Below are 20930 nucleotides of genomic sequence, written 5' to 3' on the forward strand. Positions count from 1 at the left end.
TACTAAGTACAGTGGCTTATCTCCTACTATTTGCTGACACAATTACCTGGGTGTGTTTTTCAGTGGGGAACAAACACTCAAGTCCTAGAAATCCTAGGGATTGCCATTTGTTTTTTTTTAAAAAATGCAAGATAATTCAATTATTCCTTGATTTCTAGAAGGAGACCTCCCTCTATTTTTGTCTCTCTTTCAGTTTAGAGGCTATGCTGGGCTCTGTGAGTGGCTCTAATGTGCTGGTAATGGTGTGGCTCATCAGGAATTGGGATTTGGGGGTGGAATTGCACAACTGGACAGTCGCTGGATGGCAGATCTGGATTTGGCCTAAAGTGGATGAGGAGTGGGGGGGAGGGGTGGCAGTTTGTGTTCGGAAGTTTCAGGCTCCTAGGAGGAACTCTCAGGCCTGGCTGTGCTGGCCCCCTCGAGGAGCACAGTGGTTGGCTGCCAAGGGAGTGTAGATGGGTCAAGTGTGAATAAGAGGAGGGCAGGGCCAGAAGTTGATTCAAATTCGGTGATAGGATTATGATGAGGTTTAAAGATTTCCAAGGAGCTAATCTAATGGTTTTTCTTATATCCTATGAACCAAATGCCAATGAGTTCCAGAAAGCTACTTTCTAAGGTAGTATTTAGAATGTTTGCTTATTTACCACTTAATTCAAATTTTACGAAATCACTCACTGAGCTAAGTGTGACAATTACCATTGAGCCTGCAGGGACATTTCAGTGTGCACACAGCAAGTCAGGAAAACAATGCCCAGCACGTGGGTCCACAGGCAGGTGCCCTGAGCAGAGGGGGAGGGCTCTTCAAAGGAGGCCTCAGCAACAATGACAGAGCCTCAAAAGAAAATGCCACTGGGGCTGGCTTGCATGTTCCATCAGCAAGATACTTAGAGCTGGATTACTGAAAATACGAATTTGCGTTTCATAAGAAAAAAAGGATCTAGTTCTAGATCCTTTTTCAGATACGTGAGCAACCAGATTTCAGATACGTGAGCAACCAGAATGTTTCAATGGTTTCGAGGATGTAGATGATGCAGGGATGATAATCATTTTACAGGGGGAGGAAGAAAGAAAATCAACACACAGCAAATTCTCACTTAAATGAGAACACACAGCAAATTCTCACTTAAAAGGCCAAATAGATTTTTGTGTGATGTCTATACAGTGTGCCTCTTATTTAAAATGCCTTTTCCAATGCCATGGAAATAAGCAATTATCAGGGATTTGATCTAAAAAGAAACTTTAAGGTTATGTCATATACATTTGTAACCCAGTTTCCTTTACACTTTACTGCCTTGGTATTGTATTTTTGGTAAATAATTCAAGGCAGGAGGATCCCTTGAGCTCAAGAGTTCCAGTCCAACCTGGGCAACAGAGCAAGGCTCCGCCTTTAAAAAGAGACTTATGTTTGTCAAATGCCTACTAGAGGATAAGGGCTGTGCTGAGAATTTTTGTATTTATCATCTCACCTAGTCCTCATGGCAGGACAGCTAGTTAAGTATGTCCCCAACAGCGCAGTTAAGGAAAGGCCAGCTCAGGATCCCCTGGCTACACTGCAGCTGCCATTCCTCGGCCTTCCCGTTACTTGGTACCCAGTCCCCACTCCTTATCCCAGCCCCAGTATGTCATTTAGCTCATCTGTCCTTTTGCTTCTAGTGTCGGGATCTCTCTAGCTACCTCCTTGCTAGTGGTATGTGGAGTGGTAATGGAGCACTCTATGTTGAGTATGTAACAAGGATACGAATGTGAAAATGCTAGTGCTTATGCAGTCCTTATTTATTTATTTATTTATTTTTTTTTTTGAGACACGTTCTCACTCTGTCACCCAGGCTGGAGTGCACTGGTGTGATCATGGCTCACTTGCAGCCTCGATCTCCTGGGCTCAGGTGATCCTCCCTCCTCAGCCTCCTGAGTAGCTGAGACCACAGGTGTGTGCCACCACCTCTAGCTAATTTTTAAATCTTTTGTAGAGATGAGGGTCTCCCTATGTTGCCCAAGACAGTCTTGAACTCCTGAACTCAAGTGGTCTTCCCGCTTTGGCCTCCTGAAGTACCAGGATGACAGGCGTGAGCTGCTGCACCTGGCCCCAGTCCTCATTTTTATCAGCTGGCTGCTTTCCTGCTCAGCAGGGGTAATAGCAGATGTTGCTTAACAAGGGTCTGGGATTTGAAGAAACCTCCACTACCCATATCTTGTTTGTCTATCAAATAGACAAACACAAATAGTGTTTTAAAATTTTAATTATTATTTTTTTTGAGACAGGGTCTCACCCTGTCACCCAGGCTGGAGTGCAATGGCGTGATCTCGGCTCACTGCAACCTCCGCCTCCCAGGTTCAAGCCATTCTCCTGCCTCAGCCTCCCGAGTAGCTGGGATTATAGGCGCGCACCACCACGCCTGGCTAATATTTTGTATTTTTAGTAGAGATGGGGTTTCACCATGTTGGCCAGGCTGGCCTCAAACTCCTGACCTCATAATCTGCCCGCCTTGGCCTCCCAAGGTATTATTTTTTTAAAGATGGGGTCTTGCTATGTTGCCCAGGCTTGTCTCGAACTCCTGGGCTCAAGGGATCCTCCTGCGTCAGCCTCCTGAGTAGCTGGGGCTACAGGTGCACTTTACTGTACCTGGCTTCTTGTTTTTTGTTGAATTTAGACGACTTTTGGTGGAGCAGGTGCTTGCCCCATCACTTCCTACTGTCCTATATACAACCTACTTCACTCATTTATATTATTTGCCAGGCCCCTGAAGGCATCTGGTTTGTGACTTCTGCAATTTAATACTGGTTGTAACCATCAGCATCATACCTGGGTGATGGGGTCTTTGGTTTCTCCCAAGATTGCTGTGAAGAGCTGCTTAGTCAAACATCACACAACTCCAGGGAATCTATTTGCAAAAACTATGGGTGTGAGTTGTACTCCTGGGAGTTACAAAGTACACAGCTTGTGTAACTGTTGATGGTGGCCCAAGAGCTGCACACTGTGCTGGTGGTGCACAGGGAATGATTCCACCCGAACACAAAGTATTATCCTTAGTCCCATAGGAATGACCGAAGTCAGGATGATGAACCAAGAGGAAGTGTATATATGGTTCAAAGGGTGACCATTTAATGGTTTGCCATTGTGAAGCCCATCTTTTGGGTTCCTACAATTTAAACCATCCAATTAAATGTCATCTCTGGACAGACCAGGTCCAGCTACTAGTGTTCCCAAAGTGCCAAAATAACCATATTCACTGATGTAATTAAGAAACCTGAGTGGGCTGTTTTCAACAATGGTGAGAAAAGCAAGTTTACACTTCTTAGAATCTTACTGAATTAATGGTGAAAATTACTAGTTGCTTTTATTTTTCCCCCAAGCAAAGAAGGTGCTGTGAATGCTTTCGATCTTTTACTCTCAAGGGAAATCTAGTGATCCTTACACCATCTGAAAGACAGAAATCATAGCAATGATTCAGATCCCACATCTAGGACTGTGCCAAACTTAGGCTGAACCACTCAAAACCTGAAGGGTAAGTGAACTAGAAACTACAAGTGACTGAGCCACAGGTGAGGTTCAGTTCCCTTCAAGAAAGATATTCATATTCTGTGCCTCTGAGACTTTAAGTGTATCAAATAGAAACTGACTATGCCACAAACCTAACGTGTGACTTGGACATCAACTCCTGAGTGGGGACATGGCACCTAGTACATCTTCTAGCTCCTAGTCAGCCAGTTTTCTGTAAGTCAATAAACATTCATTAACAATCACACAAACCAAATTACTGTACCTCCTCAGGCAAGCTGACCACCAAGTCATTTTTTGTCTGTCCAACCAGCGCCTGCCAAAAGTATTCACTGCATGCGGCCAGCACAGCCCGGTGGGCCCGGAACTCCTTCCTCTCCACGATCAAAGTCACGTCACAGAGAATATCCTTTTTCCGCTGGTCATTGAGGCCCAGGAGGATGTTGGTGCAGTGGACTGTGGACTCATACACATACATGGGGGAGTCAGGCTTCTCATCCACAGACATGCCGTTCACACCCTGAAAGAAAGAAAGAAAGAAAGAAAGGCTGAGTCACCACAGCTGTAGGATGAGAGAGAGGAGGTGAGAAAGAACATCATGGTTCCTGTGTCCCACTGCCATGAGCATGGCAGGAAGGAGAATTGCCAATCAGCATATTTGTGCTTACTCTGTACAATGAGCTCAGGAAACATATCTGGAAAGTCAAGTTCCACAGCTGACTTTTATGCTTCCTACTTACCGCATTCTTTTACCCCATGGTAACAAAGCCAGATCTTTTAATAGAACATTTAAAACACATTGGTATTTTAAAACTTGGTGGTTCTGATTTTGTTAGAAGGCTGAAAAAGAAATTTCACATGTAAATAGCCTCTATGCAAGGACTAACTTAGATTTGTGTGAAGAGGAAATGAATCATTTTGAAGTATTTGTAATGTTGTCTTGATGAAGTACATGTAAGTTCCTAAGGTGAAATTTGGCTGAGATGCCAAGTAGAGTAAACATCAAATCACAATACATATTTAAAAAGTGAACCAAACTGTCTGCACGCTGAAGACTCAGCAGAGTCAGCTATTGCATCTGCCCTCTGCCACTTCAAGGCAAAGCACAACTGCCATAACGCTATAGTTGCTCAGCTCTTAGAAAGATGTGGAACTGTGCTGTCGTTATCCCAGCTGAATTGATGTACATCCCCTTTAAGGAAACACAATATATCACAATAGCAGTCATGAAAAAAGATGCATTCAACAGTCAAGATTACTTTTACAAAAGGTTCTTTGCTTTAAAAAATATCCATTGAAATATTTCTTTTTCTTTTTTTTTTTTTTTGAGAGGGAGTTTTGTTCTTGTCGCCCAGGCTGAAGTGCAATGGTGTGATTCTCAGCTCACTGCAACCTCCACCTCCTGCGTTCAAGTGATTCTCCTGCCTCAGCTTCCTGAGTAGCTGGGATTACAGGCATATGCCACCATGCCTAGCTACTTTTTGTATTTTTAGTACAGATGGGATTTCGCCATCTTGGCCAGGCTGGTCTTGAACTCCTGACCTCAGGTGATCCACCCACCTCGGCCTCCCAAAGTGCTGGGATTACAGGCATAAGCCACTGAGCCTGGCCCCACTGAGGTATTTTAAAATACAGTATCTGTAATTAATTTATATAGTTACATAGTTTTTCTGTAATGTTTACTAGAGCAGTAAGAATTCCAGTAGTGAGTCCTACTTTCTTTTTGGCTTTCTTATTTTTTTAAAACAGCTTTAACACACAATAAACTGCACATATTTATAGTGAGCAATTTGATGTTTTGATTGTGTACGTAACTGTGAAACCATCATCACAATAAACATAGTAAACAAATCCATCATCACCAAAAGTCTCCTTAAGGCCCTTGTAATAATTTCTCCCTTGTACCCCTCTGTACCCCACCCCTGCAACGACTGATCAGCTTTCTGACACTCTATATTAGCTTGCATTTTCTAGAGTTTCATATAAATGGAATCATAAACTACATATTCTTTTATATCTGGCTTCTTTTATTCAGCATAGTTATTTCACCATTCATCCATGTTGCTGCATATATCAAGTTTGTTCCTTTATTACTTAGTATCCTATTGTATAAATATAGCATAACTTTTTTTTTTATCTATTCATCTATTAGTGGATATTTAGGTTGTTTCCAGTATTTCTTTACAAATAAAGCTGCTGTGAACATTCAGGTACAATTCTTTGGATGGACATATACTTTCACTTCTCTTGGGTAAATACTTGTGAGTAGAATGTATCATACGGTATGTGTAAGCATAACTTTTAAAGAGTCTGCCACTGTTTTCTAAAGTGGTTGTAACATTTTACATTTCCACCAGCAGTGTATGAGTTCCAGTTTCTTCACATCCTTGCCAACATTTGGTATGGTCAGTCTTTCTAGTTTTGGACTTGTAATAGGTCTATTATATTTCTTTTTGGGTTTAATTTGCTTTCTCTAATGCCCGAAGTTGTTGAGAATCTTTCATGTGTTTATTTGACCTCTGTATATCTTCTTTGGAGAAATGTCTATTTAGATTCTTTGCCCATTTTTAATTGGGTTGTTTTCTTATTTTTCAGTTTTAAGAGTTCTTCATATATTCTGAACAAAAGTCCTTTATCAGATACATGACTTGTAAAAATTTTTTCCCAGTCTGTAGCTTGTCTTTTGATTCTCTTAAAAGTGTCTTTCAAGGAACAGAAAGTCTTTATTTGATGAAGCCAAAAAACCATCTTGGTGTCACATCTAAAAAACTAAACCAAGGTCATAAAGATTTTCTCTTATGTTTTCTGCTAGAAGTGTTATTTTTTTAGCCCTTACATTTAGGTCTATGGCCCATTTTGAGTTAATTTTTGTATAGGTAACATGTGTGGATTGAGGTTCTTTTTTTCCTTTTGCATAGAAATATCCAATCGTTCCCGCAGCATTGTTAAAAAGACTCTTTTCTCTCCCGAATTACCTTTGTACTTTTACTGAAAATCAGTTGTTTATATACGGATGAATCTATTTATGGACTCTTTTACTATTTTTATGTTTGTCTACTTTTGTTTTGTTTTGTTTTTGTGGAGACAGGGTATCACTTTGGAGTGCAGTGGCGTGGCCATAGCTCACAGCAGTAGCTGGCACTACAGGTGTGCATCACTGTATCTGGCTAATTTAAAAATATTTTTTGGATGCCTGTAATCCCAGCACTTTGGGAGGCTGAGGCGGGCAGGTTACGAGGTCAGGAGTTCGAGACCAGCCTGGCCAACACGGCGAAACTGCGTCTTTACTAAAAATACAAAAATTAGCTGGGTGTGGTGGTACGTGCCTGTAATCCCAGCTACTCAGGATGCGGAGACAGGAGAATCGCTTGAACCCAGGAGGTGGAGGTTGCAGTGAGCCGAGATCACACCACTGCACTCCAGCCTAGGTGACAGAGCAAGACTCTGTCTCAAAAAAAAATATGTGTGTGTGTGTGTGTGTGTGTGTATGTGTATATATGAGTGGATGAGGTCTCGCCATATTGCCCAGGCTAGTCTCAAACTCCTGGCATCAAGTGATCCTCCTACCTCAGCCTCCTAAAGTGCTGCGATTACAGATGTGAGCCACTGTACCCAGCCTCTATATCTACTTTTATGTTACTATCATAGTGTCTTGATTTGCTCTTTTTCAAAGTTAGTTTGATCCTTTGCATTTCCATATACATTTTATAATTAGCTTGCCAATTTCTACAAAATAGTCTGCTGGAATTTTCACTGAGATTGTACTGAATCTACTGATGAATTTAGGAAGAACTGCCATCTTAACAATAATGAATCTTCTGACCCATGAACACAGTCTCTTTATTTAGATCATCTTAAATTTTTCTCAGCAGCCGGGCATGGTGGCTTACGCCTGTAATCACAAGACTCTGGGAGGCCAAGGCAGGTGGATAACTTGAGGTCAGGAGTGTGAGACCAGCCTGGCCAACATGCTGAAACCCCATCTCTACTAAAAATACAAAAATTAGCCAGGCATGGTAGCGTGTGCCTGTAATCCCAGCTACTTGGGAGGCTGAGGTAGGAGATTGTGTGAACCCAGCACGAAGAGGTTGCAGTGAGCTGAGATGGTGCCACTGCACTCTAGCCTGGGCAACAGAGCAAGACTCCATCTCAAAAAAAAAAAAAAAAAAAGAATTTTTTTTTCTCAGCAATATTTTAATTTAAAAATTTTTTTGGAGACAGTCTCACTCTGTCACCCAGGTGGAGTGCAGTGGTGTGATCTTGGCTCACTGCAACCTCCACCTCCCGGGTTCAAGTGATTCTCCTGCCTCAGCCTCCGGAGTAGCTGGAATTAAAGAGGCATGCGCCACCATGCTTGGCCAATTTTTGTATTTTTAGTAGAGATGGGTTTCGCCAGGTTGGCCAGACTGGTCTCGAACTCCTGGTCTCTCCTCAGCCTCCCAAAGTGCTGGGATTACAGGTGTGAACCACCACACTGGGACCTCAGCAACGTTTTATAGTAGTATATAGGTCTTTTATACCTCTTTTGTCAGATTTATACCTAAGTATGAATATTTTTGATGCCATTGTAAATGGCAGTCTTTTAATTTCAATTTCTAATTTTTCACTGCTAGTATATACATACAAATAATTTTTGTATTTTGATCTTGTATCTGGAAACCTTGCTTATTAGTTCTCATAGCCTGTTTCTTCTTGGTAGATTCCACGGTATTTTCTACATAGAAGATTATGTTGTCTGTGAATAAAGATCTCTTACATTTTTTCCAATTTGGATAATTTTAATGTCTTTTTCTTACCTTACTGCATGGTCTAGAAGCTCTAGTTCAATGCTGAATAGAGGTGGTGAGACTAAATATCCTTGCCTTCCTGATGTTAGGAAGAAAGTATTCAACCATTCACCATTTTGTACGACGTTAGCTATAGATGCTTCATAGATGCTCCTATTGAGCTGAGGAAGTTTTATTTCTTTCTCTCCCTCTCTCCTCCCCTTCCTTCCCTCCCCTCCCCTCGTGTTCCCTTTCTTTTTCTTTTTCTTTTTTTTTTTTTGAGATGGAGTCTCGCTCTGTCGCCTAGGCTGGAGTGCAGTGGAGCGATCTCAGCTCACTGCAAGCTCTGCCTCCCGGGTTCACGCCATTCTCCTGCCTCAGCCTCCCAAGTAGCTGGGACTACAGGTGCCTGCCACCACACTGGGCTAATTTTTTTGTATTTTTAGTAGAGACAGGGTTTCACCAAGTTAGCCAGGATGGTCTCGATCTCCTGACTTTGTGATCCGCCCGCCTCGGCCTCCCAAAGTGCTGGGATTATAGGTGTGAGTCACTGTGCCCGGCCTCTTTTTCTTTCTTTCTTTTTCTGCAGTGGCACTCATGGCTCACTGCAACCTTGAATTCCTGGGCGCAAACAATCTCCTGCCTCTGCCTCCTGAGTAGCTAGGACTACAGGTGTGTACCACCATATCTGGCTAATTATTTCTTTTTTTTTTTTTGTAGAGATAAGGCCTTGCTATGTTGCCCAGGCTGCTCTTGAATTCCTGGCCTCAAGCAATCCTCCTACCTTGGTCTCTCAAAGTATTGGGATTACAGGCATGAGCCACTGCGCCCAGCCCTGTGTTTGTCTTCTTATACATTGTTGGATTCAATTTGCTAACATTTTGTTAATAATTTTTCATCTATGTTCAATACGGAGATTTGTCTGTAGTTTTCTTACATAGGTTTTCTGGCCTGGTTTTAGCATCAGGGTAACGATGATCTCATAAAATGAGCTGGGAAGTATTTCTTCTTCTTTAATTTTCTAAAAGGTTTTTTTTTTTCTTTTTGTAGAACTGGTTTTATTTCTTCCTTAAATGTTTGGTAGAATGTACCTGTGAAGACTTCTGAGCTGGGATATTCTTTAACTATAAATTCATTTTTTTAAATTGTCAAATTTATTGGCATAAAATTGTGTGTGTGTGTATATATATATATATATATATATATATTTTTTTTTTTGAGACAGATTCTCGCTCTGTCGCCAGGTTGGAGTGCAGTGGTGCAATCTTGGCTCACTGCAAACTCCACCTCCTGGATTCAAGCAATTCTCCTGCCTCAGCCTCCCAAGTAGCTGGGACTACAGGTGGGCGCTACCATGCCCAGCTAATTTTTGTATTTTTAGTAGAGACGGGTTTCACCATGTTGGCCAGGATGGTCTCAATCTCTTGACCTCGTGATCCACCCACCTTGGCCTCCCAAAGTCCTGGGATTACAGGCGTGAGCCACCACTCCTGGCCTTTTTATTTTTTTATTTTTTAAAGAGACAGTGTCTCACTTTGTTGCCCTGGCTGGAGTGCAGTGGTGTGATCATAGCTAACTGCAACCTCAAACTCCTGGGGCTCATGTGACCTTCCTGTCGCAGGCTCCTGAGTAACTAGGACTATAGGCCGTGCCACCACGTTCAGCTTTTTTTTTTTTTTTTTTTTTTTTTAAGAGATGGAGTCTTACTATGATACCCAGGCTGGTCTTCAACTCTTGGTGTCAAGTGATCCTCCTGCTTTGGCCCCCACAAAGCACTGGGATTACAGGTGTGAGCCACTACACCCAGCCCATATATAGTATTTAAAAACATTCCTTCTAATATTGGTTGAATCTGTACTGATGTCACCTCTCATATTACTGATACTGAAAATTTGTGTCTTCTCCTTCTGATCAGTCTGGCTAGAGGCTTAATCATTTTACTGACATTCTCAAATAACTAGTTTTTGGTTAGTTTTTAAAAATTATTCTATTTTCTAGTTTGCTGATCTCTATTCTCATTGTTATATCCTTTATTTTACCTACTTTGGGTTTAATTGGGTCTTTTTTTCTTTTCCAGTTTCCTAAGGTGGTAGTTGAGCCCACTAATCTGAGATCTTTTTTGTCTTTTCTAACACAGGCTTTAATGCTATAAATTTCACTCTGTTTTAGCAGTATCTTGCAAATTTTGAAATGTTTAATTTTAATTTTTACTCAATTCTTAATACTTTAAAATTTCCCTTTTGATTTATTCCTTAATGCACAAATGATTTACACTGTGTTTTTTGGCTTCCAAATATTTGGGGGAGTTTCTAGTTATCTTTTTGTTAATCCTCTCTGATTTAATTCCACTGTGGTCTCAGAACAAACTTCATATGACTTTAATCCTTTTAAATTTATGGAGACTTGTTTTGGGTCCCAGAATGTGACCCACCTTGGTAAATACTACATAAGCACTTGAAAAAAATGTATATTCTGTTGTTGGCTGGAATGTCCTGTAAATATCAATTAGGTTAAGTTGTATGATGAGTGTTGTTCAAGTCTTCTAATATCTTTTCTGACCTTCTGTCTATAGGTTCCATCATGTATTGAGAAGGAGTACTAAACTTTCCGGCTACAATTGTAGGCTTGTCTGTCAGTTATTGCATTTCTATTAGTTTCTGCCTCATGCAGTTTGAAATCCTATTAGATGCATATATATTTAGGGTTTTTATTTTTTCTTGTAGTATTTATTCCTTTATCACTATGAAGTCACCTTTTAATTCCTGGAAATATTCTTTGCTCTGAAATCTACTTTGTCTCATATTAACATGGTCACTCCATCTTTTGTTTCGTGTTAGCACAGTATATATTTTTCTACTCTTATTCTTTTAAGCTTTTTGTGTTTTTATATTTAAAATGTGTTTCTTGTAAGCAACATATAATTGGGTCTTGCTTTTTAAAAAAATCTAATCTGAAAACATCTGAGTTTTAATTCTGGTGGTTAAAACATGTATGTTTAATGTGACAATTGATTTGGCTAGGTTTAGATCTGCCATTTTGCTACTTGTTTTCTATTTGTTCTTTGTTCTCTTTTCCTTCATCTTCTGACTCTCTTTGTGTTAACTATTTTTTTGATTCAATTTCATTTCAATTATTGGCATGTTGTTTTGTTATTTCATTGGTTGTTTTAGGATTTATAATATGCTTCTTTAAGTTATCACAATCTGCCTTCCAGTGATATCATAATATGCTTCTTTAGGTTATCACAATCTACCTCTCAGTGATATCATACCATGTCGTGTAAAGCACAGAAACCTCACAGTAGTATGCTTCCATTTCTCCCTTCCTGGCCATTGTACTATGCATCTTACTTGTTACTTGTTAAAACCCCTGTACTATATTGTTATTACTTTTGTTTAGTCAATTACCTTTTAAAAAGATATAAATAATAAGAGGTAACATTACTTGCAGTGCAGGTATACTAGTGATAAATTATTTCAACTTTTCTCTGTAAAAGCCTGTTGCCTTCATTATTGAAAGTTATCTTTGAAGGGTATAGATTCCAGGTTGACAGGTGTTTTTTTTTTCTTTTCAGTACTTTGAAAATTGTCATTCCACTGTCTTTTCACCTGCATTGTTTCCAGTGAAAAATCTGTCATCCTCATCTTTGTTCCTCTGTATGTAATGTCTTTGTTTTTCCTCTGTTGCCTTTAGGACTTTTTCTTGATCACTTGTTTTGAGCAATTTGATTATGATGTGCCTTTGTGTAGTTTTCCTCATGTTTCTCGAGCTTCTTGGATATGTGGATAGTTTTAATCAAATTTGGAAAAATTTTGGCCATCATTTTTTCAAATATTTTTGCCACAAATTTGTAACTCCCTTGGGGAGTTACATATAATATTAGACCATCTGCATTTGTCCCGTCGCTCACAAATGCCCATTTTTTTTTTCTTTTGGTACTTTAAAGAAATCTCTTACATTTCACATTGGATAGTTTCTTTTCTTTTTTTCTTTGAGGTGGAGTTCAGTGGTGTGACTTTGGCTCACTGTAACCACTGTCTCCCGGGTTCGAGTGGTTCTCCTGCTTCAGCCTCCCAAGTAGCAGGGATTACAGGTGTGTGCCACCATACCCAGCTAATTTTTTTGTATTTTTAGCATAGACAGGGTTTCACCATGTTGGCCAAGCTGGTCTTGAACTCCTGACCTCAAATAATCTGCGCACCTCGGCCTCTCAAAATGCTGGGATCACAGGCTTGAGTCATCATGACTAGCCACATTGGTTATTTTCTATTGCTAACCCTTTGAGTTCACTAATCTCTTCTTCTGCAAGGTCTAATCTGCCATCAGTCTTTTCCAGTATATAATTTTCGTCTCAGACACTGCAGTCCTTATCTCTAAAAGTCCCCTTTGGTCTTTTATAAAAAATCTTCCATGTCTCTACTTAAGATGTTTAATCTTTCTTCTAACTTTTTGAACACTTGGAATATAGTTATAATAACTACTGAAATGTCCTTGTCTGTTAATTCTAACATCTTCTGGTTCAGTTTTTATTGTTATTTATCTTCATTGTGAGTTATATTTCCTTGCTTCTTTGCATAACTGAACATTTTTGATTGGATGCCAGTGTAAAATTTACCTTGTTAAATGCTGGATATTTTTGTGTTCCCATAAATAATCTTGAGCTTTGTTCTAAGACACAGTTGAGTTACCTGGAAGCAGTTTGATCCTTTCAGGTTTTGCTTTTGAGATTTGTTAGATAGGAAAAGCAGCATTTACTCTAGGGTTCATTACTCCCTACTACTGATTCAAGACACTTCTGAGTACTCTATCTAATGACCCCTGATATATGTGTTTTCTAGTCTGGCTAGTAGGAAATGATGTTATTCCCAGTTCTCTGAGTTCCCTTTGTTTTGGGTGGCTGTCTCTCCATCCTTGGGTAGTTTTCTTACCTGCATCTGCTGATCAGTACTCTGCAGAATATTAAAGGGAAACTCTCTGCAGATCTCTGGAGTTCTCTCTCTGCAGCTCTCTCTTCTCTGCTACCCTGCTTTCTGAACTCTATTATCATCTTTCCAGACTCTTAGCTCTGTCTCTTCAATTGAAGAGTCAGCTAGCTCTTCCTTGGTTCTTCCTTCCTGTGCCATGGCCTAGAAACTCTCAAAGCAGTATGCTGAGCTCAGTTTGTTTTCCTTTCCTGGGGATTACTATCTTTTGGTTCCTGATGTCCCATGTCTTAAAAACCATTATTTCATATATTTTATCTGTTTCTATAGTTGTTTTAGGAGAATGGGTAAATCTAGAACCTATTACTCCATCTTGGCTGAAAGTAAAAGCCATAGGTTTATTTTTTATGCTACAGTTACTCCAAACACTTTATAAACAATAACTTATCACAATGCAAACCACACAGTATAAACTTTGCTCTGCCATATATAATGGTTTGTAATACTCAATTACAAAGATGCCTCTGTGAGGAATTATTAGCTCTTTGGTATTCCAATAAAAGATAACATTTTTGTGATGTTTGTTATCTGGAATCATTTTTTAAATGGAATTAGAGTAGCATTCTAAATAACACAATTCAGTTATAATGACCCTAAGCCATGGGGTAAGATCGAGTTCACCTGGCTTCTGTCAATGACTAGGAAATTGCTGCTAAATTCTTTATTATCTAGTAAGAAGACAAATATTTTCTATTCTGGCTTCTTATTAGTCCTTCATTTTTGTGGAATGTTTTCAGGATTTTCTTATCTCCCATATAGGGTCTCAATTCTGATTTGTTTTCTCCATTCTTAGTTATCAAATTATTACTCTTTCTCCTACCACACTGAGTCTCCTCAGTTAGTCTATAGAAATTATTGAGTTAAAAATCATAATAGCTTGCATGTATAAGGAAACACTCAAAACTTGGTGGAGCATTCAATGTTCTAGGTCACGGATGGTGTGTTCAATTCATAAAAAGTAGGAGATTTATAAGGGACATCTCATTTTTCCAGTTCATTTATGGGTAATACATATTAATGTGCCTACACCAAGATAGAAGCTTGTGTTGAAAGACACAAAGCCATAAATTCTTTAATGAAACATGAAATGAAAGAAAATAAAAAGAGAAATGAAAGTGAAGTGCAGTGGAAACACGAGTGGACCAGGGATGTTTGGGGCTTTTGGTTTAGCTCCAGCATTGACCAACTTTGTGGATCTGGACAAATTGCCTAACTGTTTGGGGGCCTGCTTCCATGTTTGTAAAATGAAAAGCATGAACTAGAAGACCAATAGTGTTCTTCCAGATCTACAATTCTATAAGTCTATAAAAGAAATATACCTGATTGATCACAAAGAGTGGGATACTGTCATTTTAACTGAGAGAAGCTAGTTTTCTTTGACCTTCTAAAGACTGTTTATGTGCCCTGTTATATTGTCGTTGATGTTGCATGGCTTAACAAAACTGCCCCTGCAGAGCTGGTTACAGGGAATGGGGTGGACAACAAATATACAAGGAAACCACAGGCTTCTGGGAGAGTAGAAACTAGGACCCAAACCCCTGCTCTTTCTGGGCTCTAAGACAGCTGAAGTTCTCAAGAGTAGACTCCATATTCTGCTAACAGGGCAGGTTTAGAAAAACAGAGATGTAGCAATATAAGCATCCTAAGTTGATGAAGGAGGCTGTGACAGTCACATAAACATGGGCATCTGCTTTTTGGGCTAAACTTACTTGAGAGCTTTGGAAAACACTGAAAAAGTATTAGTTTTGTTCATCAAATGGTATAATCTAAAATGTATCACTTTCATGAAGCTGTTGCTAGACTTTAACCTGTCTGAAGATTTTCTTGAACATATTACATTATTTCTGGATAATAATTCTTTATGCCATGTCAGTATTACTTTCTTCCCCTTGGCCTTTACCTACCCCTCCTTGTTGGTTCCTCTTCAAACATAATGGAACATACCTTTCTGCTTTCTTTAAAAATCAGTCAGCCCTTCTCAACCTCCAATTATCATGGGTGCATTGTTATGGGTTGAATGTTTGTCCCCTGTGAAAATCATGTTGAAACTTAATCCCCAATATGGCAGTATTAAGACACAGGGCATTTAAGAGATGATTGGGACATGAAGGCTCTGCCCTCATGGATTAATGAATTAATGGGTTATTGAAGGAGTGCATTAGTTATCATGAGAGTGGGTTTGTTACAAAAGTCAGTTTGGCCCTCTCTCATGAGCTCCCTCACCATGTGATGCCCTGTGCCACCTTGGGATTCTGCAGACAGTCCTCATCAGCAAGAAGGCCCTCACCAGATGCGGCCCCTAGACCTCAAACTTGCCAGCCTCTAGAAGTGTAAGAAATAATTTTCTTTATACATTACTCAGTCTTAGGTATTCAGTTAGAGTATCAGAAAACAGGCTAAGACAGGTGCTCTTCTATGAACTCCCTCCAATTTGTCTGCTTTTGACTGGCCAATGCCAAACTGAATTCTGCTTCTCCTGTTTCCACTAGGTTTTCTTTTTTCATTTGCCTTACTAATATTAATTAAACAACATTCCCCTCCACCCCCCACTCCTCCATGCAGCAAATCCTGAAATCTGCAGCAGGACCCATGGGATCTGAGAATGAAATGGTTTATAGTGAGTAACAGAACCCAGAATAGCATGGAGGAGTATGACAGCCAGTCTTTAAGCATTAGACAACGTGTTAAAGTATGTAGACATTAGCTGAAATCAGATTGTAAGGAAGCTTTCCAAAGGTTCTCATTTGGGTTTTGGCTGGATCTCATTCTTCTTTTTGCAGGCCAAAAAAACCCAGCTGCACATGTACATACACATATACCCCAATCATCTCATCATATGGTTCAGCAGTAAAAGTTAATTACTATTATTTTATCATAGTATATTCATCCCCTTAAGAAGCTACACAGACCACAACTCTTATTACTCGAAGGTATAGTATTAATGAATACAGACTTACTCATTAACTCACTCATTCACTCTTCACTCATTATTGGGTCATATTCAGAAATGAAAATGTCTAATAGTTCTGCAGGTAAAAGTATAAAGCAAAAAAGTAAAAAAAAAAAAAAAAAACCAACAAAAAAATCACAGTGGGATCTGAAAAGCTGCAATTCACAAAAAAGTAGAATGTTAAGATTTTCAGACAACCTGTCATGTCTAGAGTGCTTCAGATGAAAAGAAATGAATATGCCTTGCAGGTAATGAAAAAGACCAAATTATAAACCATTTCACTTGAAATTCAAACTACATTTGTCCCAGAAACAGTGCATTAAGTAAATACTTCTGTGAATCAAACACTAAATTATTTAGTAATTGCTGAGTAAATTTCTGCTCTTATAAAACATGCTTTTAAAAAAAGTTTTCAAGTCCATAGACATTTTAGAGTGCACAGTGCTATAAAAATTACTTACTTATTACTTTTGGATTGGAAACACTTTCTAGTGCATCAAGACTAAAACTTCTTACTTTAAGTGAAAAGCAATCCAATTTCAGTATTTTCTAATGGAAAACTGCAGTGCTTGTCACTTAATGTCCCTAATGCCTTAGATAGCTAAAGTAAGGGCCCTGACATGGAGCAGCTAAAACGTTTTGTGTTCCTTATTTACTCAAACACTCCATCTGCCTGCATACTAGTTAGTGCCAAGGGAACTGAAATTTAAGGCTGTTGTTAGGAGGAAGCACTTGCAATTGTATCATCAAATCCTTAATAGCTCTGAATGGTTCTCGTAATTCAGTATAAACTTCTATTTTCCTTGACCTTCTAGGGGAAAGTTCAATTTACTGACAATGGTTTTTACTGCACTGCTGAAAAATATACCAAAAACTTTAGAAAGGAAGAATCGTAGCAAGTCCCAATTTTTTTTGCTAATTTTTGTTATTATTGCTGCTTGTTTATTCTTTCAAATAGGCCAAAATAAAAAATAACCCAAATTTCCAAAATATCTGGTAATAAAGTAGTGGCAACTACTAGCACTTTTCCTATATTTAAATGTAACCAACATCGGTCAGGCGCGGTGGCTCATGCCTGTAATCCTAGCACTTTGAGAGGCCAAGGTGGGCAGATTGCTTGAGGCAAGGAGTTGGAGACCAGCCTGGTCAACATAGTGAAACTCTGTCTCTACTAAAAATACAAAAATTAGCTGGGTGTATTAGTGCATGCCTGTAATCCCAGCTACTCAGGAGGCTGAGGCACAAGAATTGCTTGAACCCAGGAGGCAAAGGTTGCATTGAGCCAAGATCGTGCCACTGCACTCCAGCCTGGGCAACAGAGCAAGACTCCGTTTCAAAAATGAATGAATGAATGAATGTAACCAAAATGGAGAGTCACAGTCTGATACAGAAACTAAGGTGGAAGAAATATTAGAATGTTGGCAGCAGACTGTATGTATTGGTCCAAAGGTAATAAAGAATTAAAGATATATAGCCACCAACCTAGAAACAATAAGAAAGTTTGACAATATCAAGTGCATTGATGGTCAGATCAACTTCTTTGGAAAACAGTTTGGCATTACCTAGTAAAGTTGAAGATATGCATAGATTATGACCGAGTAATTCCATGCCTAGGTTATACCCTAGAGATACTCCTGCATATCTGTAACAGAAACTCTGTATAAAGAGTGTTCACAGAATTGTGCAGAATAACTCCCAACTGGAAACAACATCATGTCTATCCATAGCAGAATGCATAAATACACTGAGATATATTTATATATTCATATAATGGAACAAAGCAAATTAGAGCCACATGCAGCAACGTGGAGGAGTTGCACAAACCTAATGCTGAATACTGAGCTACAGAAACAAGGCACAGAATAATAACATACAATCTGGTTTCATGTATGTCAAACTCAAAAATGGATAAAAAACATCTAGGGATATATACTGCTATGGAGTGACATGGTTTAGATCTGTGTCCCTGCCCCAAATCTCATGTTCAATTGTAATCCCCGATATTGGGAGGTGGGGCCTGATGGGAGGTGACTGGATCATAGGGGAGGTTTCTCATGGTTTAACACCATCCCCCTTGGAGCTGTTACCTCAATAGTGAGTTATCGTGAGATGTAGTTGTTTAAAAAGTGTGTGGCACCTTCCCCCTCCTTCTCTCTTCCCTCCTCCTGCTCTGGCCACATGAAGACGCCTGCTCCAGCTTTGCCTTCCACCATGACTGTAAGTTTCCTGAGGCCTCCCCACAAGCAGATACCACCATGCTTCCTGTACAGCCTGCAGAACTGTGAACCAATTAAACCTCTTTTCTTTATAAATTACTCAGTCTCAGGTATTTCTTTATAGCAGTGTGAGAACTAACACATGGAGTAAATGTGTCCTCTCAAAATTTGTATGTGGAAATCCTAATCCCCAGTATAATGGTATTTGGAGGTGGGGCCTTTGGGAGTGATTGGGTTATAAGGGTAGAGCCCTCATGAATGGGATTAATGTCCTCATAAGAGACCCCCTCTTACTCTCTTTCTGCTATGTGAGGACACAAGAAGATGGCTGTCTATAAACCCGGAAGACAGCCCTTACCAAGAACTAGACAATGCTGGCATCCTGATCTTAGACTTCTAACTTCCAGAACTGTGAGAAATAAATGTTTGTTGTTTGAGCCACCCAGCCTATGGTACTTTGTTATGGCAGCCTGAACTAAGACATAAAGGTGGCAAAACTGTAAAGAAAAGACTCAGAATAGAGGTTCCATTTAGAGCAAGGCAGTGTTCACCGGAAAGAGACACCGTGGGGTTTCAGGGGTGCTGTTGCATGCTCTATTTCTTGACATGAGTGACAGGTAAACATATTCCCACTTTAAGTTATACATTTGTTTTATGCACTTTTCTACATCTACTATATATATATTCCAGCTCCCCCAAATTAAAGGCTGTAGGAGAATGTTAACAACTCAAGTATTTATTGAGCACCTCCTTTAGGTTCTGTGACTTAATCACAAAGGTCCTAGGGTGCACTTTGGGCTTCAAATGAAAAAAAACACACCCACACCTTAAATCCTTCAACTTATGGTCAGGAAGGTCCTTAAAGGCAATTAAATCTAACCAATTCCAAGTTGTACGTTTTCAGTAATAATCTACAAAAATGGGCCAAATACAGGGTTGAGGCCTTTTGGGAGATGGTAAGAAATCTGAGCCCAGGCCTTTGCTTTGCAGTAAAACTTTTCTCAGAGATCTTGTGTTTTGTCTTCTCTCTTGTTAAAACCAAATCACTTCATGCACTTCCATTTCCTTATCTATGCAAGGAGGAAATAAACTAGGTGACTTTTTAGTTCTAGTTTCTATGGTTCTATGAAAGTATAGGAACTTTAGGAAAATCCTGAAACATAAGCTTTTCTAACTGTGGTTCCCAAGAAGACTTTTCAAGGAAGCTAGAGATGCTCAAAAGAACACAACTGGCTGGAAGGGAAAAATGCCATCACATAACTTTTGAGAGAGATGAAGAAGAGGGGAAGACCCATCCAATAACAGTGTGAACTTTCCCCCTTATAAACAGAGTCAACCCAAAGGATGAATCAAAGGTCAACTTTCACACATTAATGGAACACAGTGCCCATCAGTACTGAGCAATAGCTCAGCATTCTCTTCCCATGGCCAAAACAGTGCTCTGGTGTGCAGGTCAGGGTCTCCCTCAAAAGCTGTCTTAGGTATGTGGCTCTGGAATTAAGCGGGGTGTCCATCCTCTCCTCGTCTCCACCCAGCGATGTCAGATGAGACTACCCTGTTTAGCGGGCCAGAGAGAAGGCTACAACTGGGATTTAACAATAGCATGGTGCATAAACTGTCATCTCAAAAAGGAGATGAAATCAGCGGGTGAAAGAGAGCCCATGTCAGGCCATCCAAGGGGCATGATTACTGTTAGTGGTGGTTGGTGGTGGCGGGGCAGTGGGTGTGTGGACCAGGGAGAAAACGTGCAACTTAGCCATGGGCACATTTGGATATGCAGCTTTGTGATCATCGCACTGGTCTTTTTTATATGTTGATGCTTGCTTTTGCTTCTTTTGTGTAACCCCCCAGTTAAGAGTAAAGCCAAAGCCTCCATCTATTCTTCTGGGATAGGTCATTTTCTACTCTTGGCAAGTCTTCTTTTCTATATTGTTACTTCCAGTTTGTCTCTGGTATTACTTCTTTGTGTCTATGTTCTCCATTTATATTCATTTCTCATACATTAATCTCTGCTTCCTATTAGCATTTGCTTCGTGCCTATTAGGAGTTAGAGGACAGAGAAAAGTCATTTCTTTTCTGCATTTCTCTTTATCAGGGCATCTGTGTGAAATATTCTCTCCCAGTGTCCCCTTTCCTCCCCTTGTAGCCAGAGAAATATTACCCTAGAGCTTCACGCTGCTAATGTGAGAAGAAATTGTGAACAGTGATTAGAAGGCTAAATGAGGGTGGTGGAACCTATTTACTTCATTAAAGTTCCTTCAGGGAAAATACAAGGATGGGAAACTGAGAGATAAGGGTTAATACTAAAAGAATAACAGATCCATTTGACTCAGAGCAATCTTCAGTCTGCCTGGATTCTATCAGACACCCTTCTCCATGGGGAAATCATTACAGAGAAATGACATGCAAAGTGAGCCATAAAGCATCTGAGTCAAACCAGAGGGAGGATGACTCAACGGATCATTTTACATTTTAATAGAAGGCACTGCAGATTTGTACCTAGTGCACAGTTCAACGCAG

The 20930-nt window shown here is 39.8% G+C and overlaps 1 protein-coding gene across 9 annotated transcripts in view; it reads right to left on the reverse strand.

Moving 5' to 3' along the window:
- The window catches only part of BACH2 (BTB domain and CNC homolog 2), a 367628-nt gene that overhangs the window by 74810 nt on the left and 271888 nt on the right, over positions 1-20930 (reverse strand). For 8 of the 9 annotated variants that reach the window (XM_054557878.2, XM_024249013.3, XM_054557879.2 and 5 more), the window contains one exon: positions 3762-4016. In XM_054557878.2, coding sequence (XP_054413853.2) covers positions 3762-4004 — 243 coding nt within the window. In that variant the 5' untranslated portion in view covers positions 4005-4016. Of the gene's footprint in view, positions 1-3761; positions 4017-15467; positions 16244-20930 lie in introns of those variants that run through there. The other variant, XM_054557877.2, reaches the window with a different exon arrangement.

The sequence above is a fragment of the Pongo abelii genome, chromosome 5 (assembly GCF_028885655.2).
Source record: "Pongo abelii isolate AG06213 chromosome 5, NHGRI_mPonAbe1-v2.0_pri, whole genome shotgun sequence".
NCBI lineage: Eukaryota > Metazoa > Chordata > Mammalia > Primates > Hominidae > Pongo > Pongo abelii.